The sequence below is a fragment of the Psammomys obesus genome, unplaced genomic scaffold (genome assembly GCF_907164565.1).
Source record: "Psammomys obesus unplaced genomic scaffold, mPsaObe1.curated_primary_1811, whole genome shotgun sequence".
Classification (NCBI taxonomy): domain Eukaryota; kingdom Metazoa; phylum Chordata; class Mammalia; order Rodentia; family Muridae; genus Psammomys; species Psammomys obesus.
This window is the reverse complement of record NW_026596046.1, coordinates 37,775,084-37,791,377: the sequence shown is the minus strand read 5'-3', so window position 1 is coordinate 37,791,377 and position 16,294 is coordinate 37,775,084. Positions and strand designations below refer to the sequence as shown.

The following is a 16,294-nucleotide window of genomic DNA, read 5'->3' as shown; positions in this document are numbered from 1 at the left end:
CATTCATCAACAGGAGATACTTCCGAGTTTTCTAGCTTTTCAAGCTAATCTCTCTCTCCCTTTTTCTACTGCTTTTGGTGATATGACTGTCTTGGAAGCCTCTAATTGGTGGACGAGGGACTTTTAACATTTTCTCTGAAGAAAGAGTTGTAGTAACCCTTGGCGAATCTGCGTGTTCTCAGCACTGTAGATGATGGGGTTGAGCACGGGCGGTACCAGAAGATAGACGGTGGCCAGGAGCAGGCGGACAGCAAGGGCAGCATGCTTCAGGAAGCGGTGCACAGAGCCACGCTGGCCATAGGTACATAGTGCCCAAGAACTGCACACATGTGTGACGCTCAGGTGTTGAGGGCTTTCCTCCGCCCCTCCCCGGAGGCAATGTTCAGTACGCTATACAGGATCAGCACGTAAGAGACAGCGGTGAGCAGTGAGTCCAGTCCAGTCGTGGAAATCACAACCAAGAGTCCCAGAATGCTGTTGGGACGAGTGTCCGCACATGGCAGCTGGATTAGATCTGAGTGCAGACAGTAGGAGTGGGAAAGCACAATGTGGCCGCAGGACGGGAGCCGTTTTAGGAGAAAAGGCAGGGGGAAATGAGCAACGGTCTCCTCAGTCCCACAGCAATACAGGTAGCAGCAATTCGGGGCAGGGTGAGGATGTAGCGGAGTGGGCTGTAGATGGCGACAAAGCGATCCACAGACATGGCCAGAAGAACTCCTGACTCCATGACGGAGAATGAGTGCAAGTAGAACATCTGCAGAGGCAGGCTTCAAAGCAGATTGTGTTGGCGCCAAACAGAAATATGCCGAGCACAGTGGGAAGAGTGCAAGCAGAGACGCCAAGCTCGGAGAAGGCGAGCATAGCCAGGAGCAGGTACATGGGCTGGTGCAGAGATCTGCTTTTCCTGATCACCGTCAGAATGAGGGTGTTGCCTACAATGGCTAAAATATACGAGACACAGAATGGGAAGACCAGCCGGGGGTACAATACCTCCAGACCAGTCAGCAGAAAGTATTTTGGGTTGAACTGGCTGCGGTTCAACATTTTCCTGTGCCTGATATCTGAGGACTTTGATTTGACAGGGATTTGGATCCAACCAGACAAAAAAAAAAAAAAAAAAAAAACCCAAAACCAAAACAAAACAAAACAAAACAACCCAACAACAAACAAACAAACAAACAACAACAACAAACACAGCTTATTGTAGATGAAAGAGACCTGATTTTTTTTCTCTCTCTTATTGTTTACCAATTTATTTCTCTCCTTCTATGTTATGATCAACTCAGTGCGATCAACAGAGCAATATGAAGTGTGTCATGGCTTGCAAGCAAGTGTGACAAGTAATTAATCACAAGTCAAATTAATTTCTCCTCTTGATCTTGCTGTGTTTCACTTTTATAAATACATTGTTACCCTTTCTCTAGACAGAGAGACTGCATCCGTTAGAAATGCTGAAACAATTGGCTAGGCATTCTGTAAATTTCTACTAAAGAATTTTTATATTTAATTTCCAGGAGTGTATGGGAATAGGGGTTAAAAGAAAAATGACTTTAATTATATACAGAAATAGGAAAGAGGTAAGGACCCCAAATCTTATCCCTACCACCCAATAAGAGTCAAAGCAACTTTGGGAGTACAGAATTATTTGGCTTTCCCTTCAAAAAGAGGTCAAAAGGAAGGAATATTTTGCTCATTGGAATTTTTTATTTTTATTTTTATTTTTTTTAGTGCAGATAAGTATTGCATTCTTTCAGAAAATTTCTCCCCCACTGGCCGTCTACACACTGGACTGTCAGGTTCCCTGTGTGAGTGGGGTGATGGGCAAAGATATCGATCTTTTGGAGTACATTTCTGAATGCAGTTGGCAGAAATGAGGACAAAAAAATTAATCTGTGTTTGTGACACCCCTGAAGCCCTCCCTGGGTAGGCAATGAATCTGATTATCTCATCCAAAAGAAAAATGCAGCTTAAGAAAAGGGAATAGCACCCCTCCTTGCTAAGATATGAAAAAATGTCCACTACTCAGCACGGGGATGAGATGTCTCATGCTGAGATGTGAGGAAACTTTTACTCACTGCTCAGATGAAGAAAGGGTACCTGAAGACCTTCTGGAAACAATGAAGCTTGACATGCTGAGAAATGCCCTGGGGAAGAAGCTGAGGCTTTGACTGTGCGTAGAGCTGATTCTACAGTCGTGACTATAAGCTCCTGGCTTCTACTTTCTGGAGGGTGAAAGTTTTGAGCATTTAAATCTGTGGATGAAGAGCATTATGTTATTAAGACAAACTATGGGGGAGATAGATCCAGGAATATTTATGAAACTTTGAATTCAAGTAATTACCAGCCACGAGAAGGTGATATTGGCCACAGTGGAAGATAAGAGTTCTCTAGGCAAATGCCTAAATTTCCCGTCAAGAGTAAAGGTCAGAGATGCATCAAAAGCTCCTCTATAGAAGCATTGATACTCAAGATCTTGTCTCTTTAAAATTACTAGTGCAAAGTATGTGTTTTTTTCCCAACTCAAGTTCTTCAGCCTCACTTCATCACAGCATTCATCTATTCTCTTCCTGTTAACAACGCTCACAGATATGCGTTTTCAGCAGCTTCCTTTGCCCGTTTACTGTCCTTGAATCAGTTCTTGTACACCTTATTTACGGCTTTGAGACTGCATGCTCTCTACATGCTAACTTCAGAACAACATGCTAAAGACTAGGGTGGCAGCTTACTTGATAAGATTAGCAATGTCAGCTTAGCTCAGCTTCATTCCTTCTGGCTCACACCTGTAAACCACACGTAAGAATTATTTCTAGCCAGTGGGTATTCTTGAGCCTTACCTGAGCTAATGTAAGCAAAGCAGCTACAAGGCAATGCCTTTTCAACGAGTCCTACTTAGTGTTAGAGAAGCAAGAATACCATTACTGCCATCAAAACAAATGAGGCATTTAATTTTCACGTGTTACTCCTTAAGGATGTTTTTTGTTGATGTTTCACTTAGTCTGTATAACATCCAGATTTCTCCAAGTTAAGCAATTTCATAGTTGCCCTCAACTGTCCATAATAAAGATATTAACTCTGTATTTTTTAACTGAGATGTAACATTATTGAGATTTTTCAAAAGTCTGGTATGAGTGTAAGACGTGATTTTCTAGTGTTCTTCGTAGCAGAGGCGCTAATACTCATTTTATTAAGGAACTCCTCTGTTGATTCAACAGCACCAACAAAGTTAGTTGGATGAGAAATTAGTAACTGCAGAACAACCAAAGTATTGGATGCCACTTGCCCTGTGGATGGAAACAGTGATATTGGAGGAGAATGTACTCAGGGGTAATGCAGATGGAGGGAGGGAGACAGGCTAGAGAGCCCACCTAAACGCCAGATGGTCGTCTACACGGAGCTGTTCCAGAGGCGCATCAGTGTAAAGATAAACAAACACTTCTATGTGTCAAAGTAGTGTGCTGGAACAAAAGTAGTCATGTCTGAACACAATCGAGTCATTGGCGTTATTAAGGGTAATTTTGTCTCAAATTTCCAATGAAGATTTTTAAAAGATCTCACACATATTCTCTGATCTATAAAACATCTTCTTTGAGGCAGGGAGTCACTATTTAGCCCTGGCTGACCATGAACTTTCAGAACTTTCTGCCCTACACTACCCAGTGCTAGTGTTACAGGCGTGAGCCACCTGTTTTCTATACACTTCATAATGTATTTTAAACTCTAGGGACTCCTGTGAGTCCTTTCTACATCATGACAGCTTGCCTTTCTTACATTTTACTGTTGTTTTGCTTTCTCCCTTTCTCCTTCCCTACATCTTTATTTCCCTTTTATACACTGTAGTAGATTCATTTTAGTTGCTGAGCTGAGTACCTCTGGGATAAGAATAACCTGCTATTCCAAATTTCTCATGCAACTTGTAACTTCTGATTTCTTGTTTATCTGATTTAAGAACTGAGGGAGATCTGGATTAGAGAGACACCCCAACTATGCCTCTGTCATTTTAAGACTATTTGCTGTACACCAGCATGTGTTAAAAAAAAGTATCTTTCATGATGTGGGGATATGATAAATATAATGTACCCTAGGTATGAGGGCAACTCAGAACAAAAATCACAGCTTCAGGCTCACCTGCAGAGTCCCCATCTTCCTGGCGCCGCAGTTAGGACTTTCATGGTAATCCCAGCCCCTCCTGTGTAAGACTACTCACCCTCCAGTGTGGATGGCCTCACCCTGGCGTCTAGCACACTAGATGGAAGCCCTAGGGCCTTCTATTTATCATGATCTAAGAACCGGGTTTCTCTTTCCGCCCCTTATTGTTGGTCAATCTCCTTAGTGAAACAGGCCAGAAGCCTTTGGAGAGTTTCCTACCTCTGTGCCTCCAAGAATAATTAGGCCAGAAGCAGAGTCTCAGAGGAATTGTCTAGGCTTCAAAGGATGAGAAAATATTGGACAAGGTTTTACATTAACATGCAAGTGTGTGAGCTTATGTAAACACAAATTAAGATATGTATACATGTGCACAAATTATGTGTATAAATAATGGTACTGTTCATGTATAACTTAGTTGAGAATGTACATAAATTTGTGAGCATGCACATCACATTTTTACCACATATATAAATATATCTATTAAGTGCATTTATGTTTTTATATGTACATATTACATTTTATATATGCATTTATATAATATATAACTATTTATTTAAACATATAAACATAATTTATTATATTTAACTATAAATATTTACAGGTCTTCTCAAATACTCTAATGCTTATTCCATCTTCACTCCATACGATATCTTAAACCCACTAGACAGAGTAACTTATATGTTCTGTGGGCACAGGCATAAGTTGCCTTATGTTGAAACCAGATAAATATGATATACAGAAATATTTTGACTTGTAGTTTACATGAAGCCCTTGAGTCTCTGTACCTACATTAGGACTTAAGGACATGCCAAGGTCATACAAACACCTACAGGCTTGATTTTCTGATTCATTCTCTCTGTTGCTTTAACTTTGGTTTTCAAGTTAGTCCTTGCTACTTCCCCTACTGTGCATGCTCCTGAAGGTGTGGGATCCTTGTTAGGAACTGTATCATCAAGTCTTCTGGCTCAGTCAAACACCAAGTGCAACCTTCTTAATGCACCGATAAATACTAACATGCTTAAAAATACCTGAGAAATTCCATGACTACATAAAATTGAGATGACATAATCCTTGTAGCTTTGAAGAAAACTGCTGAGTCTTGGAAATTCTACTGCACACTTTCTCAAATAACAGGTAGTGTGGGGCCGTTAGTGAGTGGGTAGTGGATTATCATGTGAATTTAGAGAACATTTAGACATTTACAGAACAGATACTTGACTAGAGAAATAAACAGCTGCTACTTTTGATTCACTTTTGGATTATAAGTTAAACAGATACAGAGGACCCAAGGGTTTAGATCTAATTCAGATAATAGGCAAATCTACAGAAAGGGCAGGAAACAAAACAAAGACACCATTGAGAAAAATCCAAGCAGGAAGGAGTTGGAGAAGAGGATCACTGGTAAACTACAGCATCTGAAGATTCCCTGAATGCCAAAGCCAACTAGGTTCAGCCGGCTTTCCTCCCACAGCAGGGAGAGGATAGCAATGATAGAACACTAAACAATTCACCCTGAGAGGATAGGGAGGGGTCAGCGCATACTTTTTGAAGTAGTTACAGATGCTATCAAAAGAGGGCAGCAGAGGGCTGCCTCTCACAGTTGCTAGATGTTTATAGCCTGTCCTCTGAGTTGTGCTGTTAGTTTCTGGGGTTCAGGGGACAATGTGTTCCATGTTTACTTCATATACACGTCATGGGGCACAGGCCACACAAGTATCAGATCTTTCCCTTAACACAGAGAGCTTGAACCAGAATATCTAACACGGCAACTGGCTTAAAACACCGTTCCATCTATGTAATCCGTAGTGCACCTTTGGGTTTGTGGTGATTTTGTTTAGCTTTTGGTTGTTCTGGTTTTGTGCTTCCTCCAAGGTACAGAGTGGCTCATCAGTCAAAATACATGCAACTGAGACGCTTAACAAAATCTACCAAAAAGGAATTGTGCCAAACATAATTTATTATGATTTTAGTAAGTGTAAAGTAAGTGAGTAAAATAAAATTTTACCTCACTGTTACATTTTACTCTTTTAAATGTAAACTTCAGGCAACCTTCTAGGACTTGTTTTCATATCTGCTACAATTATCTTAATTCATACTGGTTGCTACGGACATTCATCACTCAAACAGAAAATAAGCCAGATCATCAAAGAGGATATCTGGTAGGCTGCACAGGAAAAGTGAGTTTTAATGAGAGACAGGTCTGGGAGAGCTCAGGACAGCCTGCCTGCGGGCTAGAAGATAATGGGAGTCTCAGCATCTGCTTTGATATCCTGCAGGGTAGAGTCTTTCAGAGGCCCTCTGTGGTAGGCTCCTGTCCTGTTACCTGTTTTCTCCCTCTTCCAATGTCTGTCCTGTTTGACTTTCTGAATGAGGATTGATCATCTTACCCAAGATCCTCCTTCTTGATTAGCTTCTTTGGGTGTACAGATTTAGTATGTTTATCCTATGTATATGCCTAATATCCACTTATAAGTGAGTATATACCAGGTATGTCTTTCTGCTTCTGGGATACCTCACTCACTTTGGGCAGAATGCAGGGAATCTTATGAAAGAAGGGGGAGATAGAAAGACCTAGAGGGGACAGGAGCTCCACAAGGAGAGCAACAACACCAAAAAATTCTGGGCACGGAGTCCTTTGCTGAGACTGATAATCCAACCAAGGACCATTCATGGAGATAACCTAGAAACCCTGCACAGATATAGCCCATAGCAGCTCAGTGTCTAAATGATGGGTTCCCTAGTAATGGGAACAGGGACTGTCTCTGACAAGAACTCAGTAGCTGGCTCCTTGATCACCTCCCCCTGAGAGGGCAAAGAGCCTTACAAGGCCACAGAGGAAGACAAAGAAGCCAGTCCTGATGAGACCTGATAGGCTAGGGCCAGACGGAAGGGGAGGAGGACCTCCCCTACCAGTGGACTAGGTAGGGGCATGGGAGAAGAGGGAGGCAGGGTGGGAGTGGAAGGGGATTAGGGAGGGGGGCCCAGCTGGGATACAAAGTGAATAAACTGTAATTAATAAAAATAAATAAATTTAAAAATTAAAAAAGAAGAGGATGTGAAACACCATGAGGAAACAATTCAACCTTTATTTTGGGAAAGGGAGCTATGCATTATTGCTCACTGCGTGGAAATAACTACCTTTCAGGATAAAGAAATGGAATTTATTTAATGTTACTTTATTTTATTATTTCTAAATTGAAATAGAATTACATTACTTCCTTCCTCATCCTTTCTTCACTCCCTGTTCCCCTCCCTCAAACCCTTCCCCTTTTCCCCTCTTTGATAGACCCTCTTTTTCTACTATTATTGTTGTAACATACATATGTATCCATGTATGTGTGTGCAAGAATAAATATCAATACAACACGCTAGGTCAATTTGCACTGTTCATGTGTAAATGGTCTCAAAGCTGACCAGTCAGATGTGTTAGACAACCAAGAAGGAGGCTCCTCTTGGGAAGAGTTAATTCTCTCCTCCCGGCAGTATTTGTCGTCTGCGGCTCTTTGTGTAAGGATGGGCCCTCATAAAGTTCTTCTTTCCGTGTGAACAAGCCTTTTGGTATTGCTATTATGCGGGTCTCGCCTACACAGCCATTTCTTGGAGAGACTTAACCAGAAAATTTCTGTTCTTAATGATCATAAGGACACCTTGGGCAGTTATAAGCTGTGGCTCAGCAGGCATGAGTTACTACCTCACTACGTGTAAAACTATCCTCTTTATAGACTTTCTGATGGCCAGAAAAGTAGGTATATGCTAGACATACATGCTTCTGGCAACAGTCCAATCCAGTGTCATTATGAAGATCTCTGAGAGACCATGGTGTCTTATTGGAAGCCACACAGTTATTTGTCAGAGATAAAATCTGGTAGACAATTTTCTGCCCCAAACAGAAGCAATGTTAAAAAATAACCAGTGAATGTATCAGAGGCCTGGACATCAGAGGAGATGATGGGTTGTCAGAGAATCTGTAGATAACAAGGACCATCAAAGAAGGGATGGTTAGGAGACAGTGTTGTACGGATGTGCCGGGGGCAAGGTGTGGAACCCTGAGCTATGTCTAACAGAGAGGTGACGCGGCACACAGAAGCAGAGCACGGTGGGAGGCCCAGGCGTGCAGGGCTTTAATTAACGACCAGGTGACTCTGGGGCTGGAGAAACGGTCAGTCAGTTGACTGCTCACAACTGTCTGTAAGGCTGGTTCCAGGAAGTTAGATTCATCTTCTGACCTCTGCAGGCTCCTGCACACATACTGTGCACACACACGCTCAAGCACACACGTTTATACATAGAGTTAATTGAACCTAACCTTCAGGGCTAAAGCTCAAGATTCTTTTGTGTGTGTGTGTGTGTGTGTGTGTGTGTGTGTGTGTGTGTGTGTCTTCCTCAGAGAGTTATGGGTGTTAGGTCTCCTACCCTGGGTCTTCAAAGCCACACAGTCACCATTTACTGAGATTTCTAATTACTTAAGAGTAACAGACTACCTAAGTGAGAATGAAGACTTTCTTTTTTTTTTTTTTAATCAAACCATACAAAACTTTATAATCCTTTAAGTACTACACAGTGCAACTCATTTGTACTGAAATCCTGGAGACACAGAGTTTTATAAATACCATACTAGAATTATGTACATTATAATGATGGTTGTTGGTTTATAATAGTATATACTAAAGCCTCCTTGAAGTTTAAATCAGATTTGATTCATAAAAAAAACTGAGTAGCAGGTAAATATGTTTAGTGGACTTACAATGTTCCCATGACCCCTTTAGGATAACATTTGTTACATTAAGTATTAACACGTTAAAAAAAAGTACAATATCACATAAACAAAGTTGACTTTAAAAATAAATGGGAGTATGGGGTAATGCAATAGGAATTTTAATGAAGACTTTCTTAATCCTTGAGAATGAAGACTTTCTTGCTGCCAACTAGAAAATAGTATCTAATTTATCTTAATGTGCAATTTCAGAATGCACATACACACTAGTTTTCTTCTTTCTTTTTGCCTTTTCTGATTAAAATTTTTCTACAATATATGTTTGATCATATTCTTCTTATGCCTCTTTATCTCCCCAAAGCTTTGCCTCCTCAGAAATTCTACTGCAGTCATGATGAACTCTTACATAACTTTATTAGAAACAATTAGAGCACTGTTTCTTAAGCAGACATTTCAACCAGCCAACATAGAAGAAACAAGAGTAACCAAGCCTTCTGTTCGACCTAGCTCCCAGAGCTTCAAAGGCACGGCGCCCGGGAGGATGCTTTCATGGCCAGCCACGCCGTCCTCGGTCTCAGTGTCTGATGCAGTACCTGCTTTCATACTTTCATCAGTAAAACAACTCAATGATGTTTCCTTTTAAAAGAGGAGGGATGAGATGTAACTGACACCCTGTATGTGCAGAATTTAGGACAAGGTTTGGAGCAGAAAAAGAAATATAAATGTATTTGGTGTCATTTCTACTGATCCAGAACTGGTTCCTAGACTTTGTCAGAGCAGTGTTGGCTTCAAAAGCTTTAGGAATCCAAATGGTATTAAACAAGACGAGGGATGGTCCAAGCTCCTTACAGCAGACAGCCCTCGGCAAAAATAAACGTGCTTAAGATAAATTTTGTTTCCTTGTGTTTTTAAGTAGTGTGACATAAATTACGCCATCATTTAGAACAATGCCGTATTCCGGTATCATTGGGAAAGTTATTTTGCCTCTGTGCTGCAGCTGATTTGTCTATAGATTGACTTCACCTTCCTCTTAAGGGTGCTGTCTAGTTTAAATGATACATAGCACACTGAGGCTTTATAACGATTCCAGGATCATAGTGTGTGTTTAAATAGCCTAGTATGTATCTAAATAGTGGTGTATACCTGTAACCCCAGCTCTCAGTAAGCCAAAGAGGAAGATCATAGATTCCAGGTCAGACTGGGATACAGGTCTTTCTTCAAATAAAAGGTAGTATACGGGAAACATTTGTATCATCCATTAAATTTTCTAGGGAATCTAATATTGCTCAAAAGTCAGGCTATTACAACCTGCCAATTCTTTTTTTTTTCAATTTGTTTTTTCTTTTACTTTTGGATACAAAACTGAAACATCAATAATACCACATGGCAAAGGTGCATCAAGGTTGAGTGGCTAATGTTAACTAATAGCTGTCTTCTTTCACTAAGACATAGCAAATCCTGACATGAAAGATTTCATTTTGAATGGTCTAAGAAAAGCAGGCAAGTTAGCCTGGATCTCAATTCTGGAATCATAGAAATTTTTCTGAGACAACTGGACATGACTGGAATTCAAGTCCGCACTGGAGAAATGAAAACACGAGATTCAGGAGTTCAAGGTAATCCTGGGCTCCACAGCAAGTTTGAGATTAGTTAGGGTGTATGAGATCCTGTCTCAGAAATCCAAAAAACAAATAAATAGATGGAATAAAGAAATTAACATATACTTTTTTCTCTCCAGAAATAAAGTCTACCTAATTCCCAGGTGACATCGAAAATAGAAAGCACTGAGCTTTCACCACACTGTTGATGCTTAACAAGTGCCAATACACACTGTCATCGCCATCATTGCCAACACAGTTACACAGGATCGTCCAGACTCTGCAAATCACCTACTAAAATAGGTAATTTTAGGCAACGCAACTGAGTCATAATCTTCGGAAAATTTTGATTATGTGAAATATAGGATATATAAACAAGATTATATAAAACACTGCTTTTTCTAATGTAAATGCTCTGAAAAGCTGTACCTTCTAGTTTTTCTATGAGTCTAGCTGCTGGAATTCCCAACATGTACCCTCATGCTTTGCTTCTACATTAATTTTTGCTAAATAGATTCCTAAGCATTAAACTTTATGGGAATAATCAACATTTTATTAAATGCGTCATCTCATATCTTTTGTATCATGTTTGGCTTGGATATGTTATGTGCTTACGGCTTTACTATCATAAAAACAAACCTAACATTTGTAGTTACTGCTAAGTGTTCAGAGTGTTTACTAAAGACCAGTTTAGGTGCCAGAGCTGGGTCTGTGAACAGTGGTCTTCAACTAAAGTTCAGAATAAAACTTATTAGTGTAAGAAGCATCTGTCTCTAAGCTGCAGAAACCCAGGCTTCATGGAGCCTAAACAATTGGAATTATTACGCAAATATACATCTGCATAGCTGTACACACATGTGCATATGTATAAACAAAAACAGGCCATACACACACACACACACACACACACACACACACACACACACACACACGAGATTGAACCCCGAAACTAAGAGATCAAGATCTAGAATGTGGCTCTTGAGAAGCCTTGTGCTATGTTTTGTTTCTAGATTAACAAGCTTGTTTTCTTTTTTCTGTTTTGTTACTGTGCCTCTTTTGCTATCATTGACACTTATTATTGAAGGCATATTATGTATAAGTCACTGAATTTACAGCACATAGATTTATTAATGGTAGAGGCATGCATATACCTGCAAGAAATTTAAATTAGTCTTCTATCCTAATGTACGCATACACACAATACACAAACGTACAAACATTAGGCCATTCTATGACAAATGTTAACATGGTAAACACGGGGTGCTGAGAAAGCAAACAGCATTGCCTCCTCTGTGTTTAGAAAACAGGCCTGTCCTTTAGGAAGTCACATTAGATACTGGACATGGTTTGTGATAGGTTGTGGTAGGACCAGATGCCCTGCTGATTTTGAGGTCACATACCCTGAGCAATGAAATTGTGACCTGAAATGTTTGTGGCAGTTTCCTTGACTGGAAATGTTCCCCTGCACATCATTGTGCACCATCTCACAACTACAGGACCCAGAGATACATAGTGGCTTCAACCAACACTGCACTGAGTTGCAGGATTCAAGAGATTAAGAAAACAAAAAACAAACCAAGCAAGACAAAATCAGAGATGAGCAGAGTCTCAGGAAGAGGTTCAAGGGCTTCCATTACATGAAATATAATAGGAGAACAAGTTGAGGAAGAATTGGGGAATTCTTCCTAGACCACTTTAGGGGACGTGTGTTGTATTTTGATGAATTGATGTGACTTAGGTGTCCAACAGTAAGGCTTAACCAGAACAGAGAGACGAAGAGGACTTTGGCCAAGCAGAGAAGATGGGAAGGAGTAGGAGGTATCATAATTTAAGAAAAAGGTCTGTGTTCTTGAGCCACAATTTGAGAGGAAAGAAACATACTAATATTTAATTTATGACTTGGAGATTGAAGCTCTCATGATGTTGGGTGTTTTAACAGGCTCTGAATGAGAAAATGCTTTGCCTTATTTGAGTAAGGGCATTCAGGGGTGCATCTCTCCCCAGGACTCAGAACTGACCGCTCTAAAGCCAAGGAACTTGATGATTGCTCTGCGGATTTCCTTGGTCTTAATGCTGTATATGACTGGGTTCAGCATGGGTGGTACAAAGAGGTAGATATTGGCCGTGAGAAGGTGCACAGCAGGTGGCGCATGTTTCCCAAACCGGTGTACCAGGGACAGCCCCATCATGGGCACGAAGAACACCAGCACAGCACAGAGATGTGAGGTACACGTTTGGAAGGCCCGGATCTGCTCCTCTTGGGAAGCCAGGCCCGCCACCGTGTACAAAATGAATCCGTAGGACAGTGCAATGAGCACCAGGTCCAGCATCACCGTGAACACCACCAGTGACAGTCCATATAGGTTGTTGAAGGTGGTGTCTGCACATGCCAGGTGTATCACTTCCTGGTGTAGACAAAATGAGTGGGAGAGGACAAGAGGCCCACAGTAGGGAAAAGCCTTCAGGAGGAGAACAATTGGGACAAGGGCTACAGGCCCCCTGAGGATGACACACAGGCCTGCCCTCATCACTCTCTCACCAGTGATGATGACCGAGTACCTCAGCGGGTGGCAGATGGCCACAAAACGATCAAAAGACATGACGAGGAGCACTGCAGACTCCATGAAGGAAAAAGAGTGAATGCAGAACATCTGGATTTGGCAGGCTCCAAAATAAATGCTACGGTAACTGAACCAAAAAATGCCCACAGTGGTGGGCAACGTGGACACTGACAGACCCAGGTCAGCGAGCGCCAGCAGGGAGAGCAGATAGTACATGGGTGTGTGCAGACGAGGGCTGGTCTTAACGATCATCAGAATGAGACAGTTGCCTGAGATAGCCACCAGGTACATCAAGAAAAAGGGGATGAAAATCCAGCGTTCAAAGGCTTCCAAACCAGGAAGACCACTGAGGTAGAATATGGGGCTGAATTGTGTAATGTTGGACAGGACCATGAATCGAGAAGTAAGGAGGAGCTGGGCTGGCAGTCCTCCAGGATGGAGCTGAAAGAGATGGATATTTCTGATTATTAATTAGTTCCTCAGCTTCGCCAGCAGATCTCTGTCAGGAACTCTGCAATTATCTCTTCGCTTAAATCCTCAACCTCTTTCCTCAGTTGTACACGTTAGCCATTCACATCACATTATTGGATTTTTTTAAAAATAAAATAACCTGGCATCAGCCTTCCTTTTATATATTTGTTCCTTTGTTTGTTTCTTTCTTTCATTTTTTGTTTGTCTGTTTATTTTTCAAGAAAGACATAGCGAGACAGGGTATCTCTCTGTAGCCCTGGCTGTCCTGAAACTTGCTCTGTAGACCAGGCTGGCCTTGAACTCACAGACCTGCCTGCCTTTGTCTCCAGAGTGCTGAGGTTAAAGGCATGCGATGCTACTGCAGTGTACTTATAGTTCTTTCTAATCTTTTCTACTGGCTTTTCATCATGTCCATTCCTTAAATATGGGTATTCTTAGGCATTTTTCAGAATGTTCTAATTTTTGTCCTCAGGTAGTAAAATATACTCTCATAATTTCATTTTCCATCTTTATTCTGATAAGAATTATATTTGTGACTCTAGAATTTCTCTCTTGATTTCCAGATTTATATATAGTAGCACATAAAACATCTGTAACTTGATGTTTCTCAGCTCAAAAGCAAGATAAAACTTTATGCTATTATTTTATGTTGCTCTTCTTAGGGATATAAGTCAAATTGTTGGGTTTTGTGTGTGTGTGTTTGTAATGCTGGCAATATATTCTGATTATGTTTTCCCCTCCACAACCTCCTCCCAAATTCTTTCTGACTCCTTACCTACCCAAAGTCACACCCTTTCTCTCTTTCCCTAGCATTACAGTACACACAGGTATCTAAAAATAATAATAAAGCAATATAAAATGAAAACAAACAAACTAGAGTAGGATGAAACAAACAAATTACCAGGAGCAAAAGAACCAAGGAAAAAGCACAAGAAATACATAAAGATCCAGAAACACACACATTTGCACTTTCAGAAACCCGACAAAAACCATAGCACTGAAAATCACAATATATATGCAAAAGACCTATAAGCAGAAAGAAATGAAGGAAGGAAGAAAAGAAGGAAGGGAGGGAGGGAGGAAGGAAGAAAGAAAAAAAGAGACATATAGATGCAGAGACACATACATTTGCACACAAGAAATTCAGTAAAAACCGTAACGCTGAAAACCAATTTATACATATATATATACACATTTATTCATATATATGCATATATATATATATATATATATATATATATATATACAGATAGAAAGGAAGGAAGAAAGAGAGAAAAAAAGAAAGAAACAAAGAAACAAAGAAAATGCCCAAACAAAGCATTATGAGACATTGAACCTCCAAAAATACCCTGGAATTTGGGCAACTGTATCTTGAATTGTAGTGCGTTCTGGCAGAGGGGGAGAAAGTGAGAGGGCCTGAAGTGGGCATCAGCTTGATTAGTTGGAAAAACAACAGGAGACGCATAGGCAATAGAAGTAGATGCGTCCTGGTGAGAGAAGCATTTGAGACAGCAGCTTGATCTAGATTATGTACGGCTTCACAGCTCATTAGAGTTTTTCTTAATTTCTTTTGACTTTCATGATATTTATGTGGAACCAAGTAGAAGCCAAGAAGAAGAAGCAATACCAACCAAACAAAAAACTACAGAAAGGAAATAATCCAACAGGGAATTCTGTTTGAGCCTGCATCACAGGAGGTGTCCAACAGGAACCTACAGCACCCTTAAAAGGTCAAGCTAATAAGAGCTGGAAAAGGACTAAAACCAAACCAACACAGGCGCCATTGATGGCCAAGACAGGAGCAGTTCCAGCAGAGAGATTAAAAATAAAACCTGACTCTAAGGCATCAAGGAGAAAGGGGGGGAGAGTGAACAAGTTTTCAGAGCAATAGGGCAGGTTCCATGACACACATGGGCCTTTTCAGGTTCATATATCAAAGAATGATCAGTGCATGTTCATGTATATTTCCCATAGCTACATTTAGCTACTCACATGAAAAGAAAAAAAGACTAAAAGATAATTTAACTAGAGTGAACTTTGGCTAAATCAGCATGATATGAATTCAGGACACAGGCAAATAAATTATTAATATTATGATGTACTGTGGAAAAATCGCAGGTTAAAAATCCAGCTAAAACGTGAGAGGAGGAAGGGGTAATGAAAAGGGAAAAGACTTTCTAGAATATGCGTTAGAGTTGATCAATGATTTTAGGTACATTTTACAACTCTTGATAAGAACTTGAGGGCATTTAACAGTTAAATCACTGAGAACTGTGTGTAGATGATCATGAGAATGAGAAAAATCAGTTTGTGTTAAAGTCTGCAGTGATGTGCCTGGGGCGGTGAAGGAAATAAGGAGAAACAGCAGTCAATGGATGAGGTGGTGCAGAAGAGGTCAAGGGAGGGTCCTGAAAGAGTGAGAACAAAACAACAAAACCAAACAAAGCCTGTGGTGGCGCTCTTAGCCTAAGAAGGAGGCAGAGGCCCGCAGATCTCTGAGTTCAAAGCCAACTTGGTCTACAGAGCAAGTTCCATGGCTATACAGAGAAACCCTGTCTCAGAGCCCAAAGAAAAATTATATGTTTAAAAACAAGCAAACAAAAGACGAACAAGATCAAGATGAGCCCGTATCACTTCAGCCAGGGAGTGAGAATATTCTGCCCATTTATCCTCTCAGTTTCTTTAATAGTTCTCTACTCTGGTAAATACTTCACAAATTATTTTTTTATGCCTATCCAGTCAGAGAAATACTCTTCCAATACAAATGTAGGGGCTTATGTGTAGCACACCTTTAAAATATCTGA

The 16,294-nt window shown here is 40.6% G+C and overlaps 1 protein-coding gene and 1 pseudogene across 1 annotated transcript; both read right to left on the bottom strand.

Moving 5' to 3' along the window:
• Positions 1–123: 123 nt before the first annotated feature.
• On the bottom strand, positions 124–1,044 carry LOC129688735 (olfactory receptor 51I2-like; annotated as a pseudogene).
• Positions 1,045–12,440: 11,396 nt separating this feature from the next.
• On the bottom strand, positions 12,441–13,421 carry LOC129688734 (olfactory receptor 51M1-like). Its single transcript, XM_055623697.1, has one exon. It carries the CDS (start codon positions 13,410–13,412, stop codon positions 12,441–12,443), a length of 972 nt encoding a protein of 323 aa, XP_055479672.1. The 5' UTR covers positions 13,413–13,421.
• Positions 13,422–16,294: the final 2,873 nt, after the last annotated feature.

Bases quoted from the DNA above. Each gene is read 5' to 3' on its own strand.
- LOC129688734 (XM_055623697.1), bottom strand. From the start codon at position 13,412: ATGGTCCTGTCCAACATTACACAATTCAGCCCCATATTCTACCTCAGT.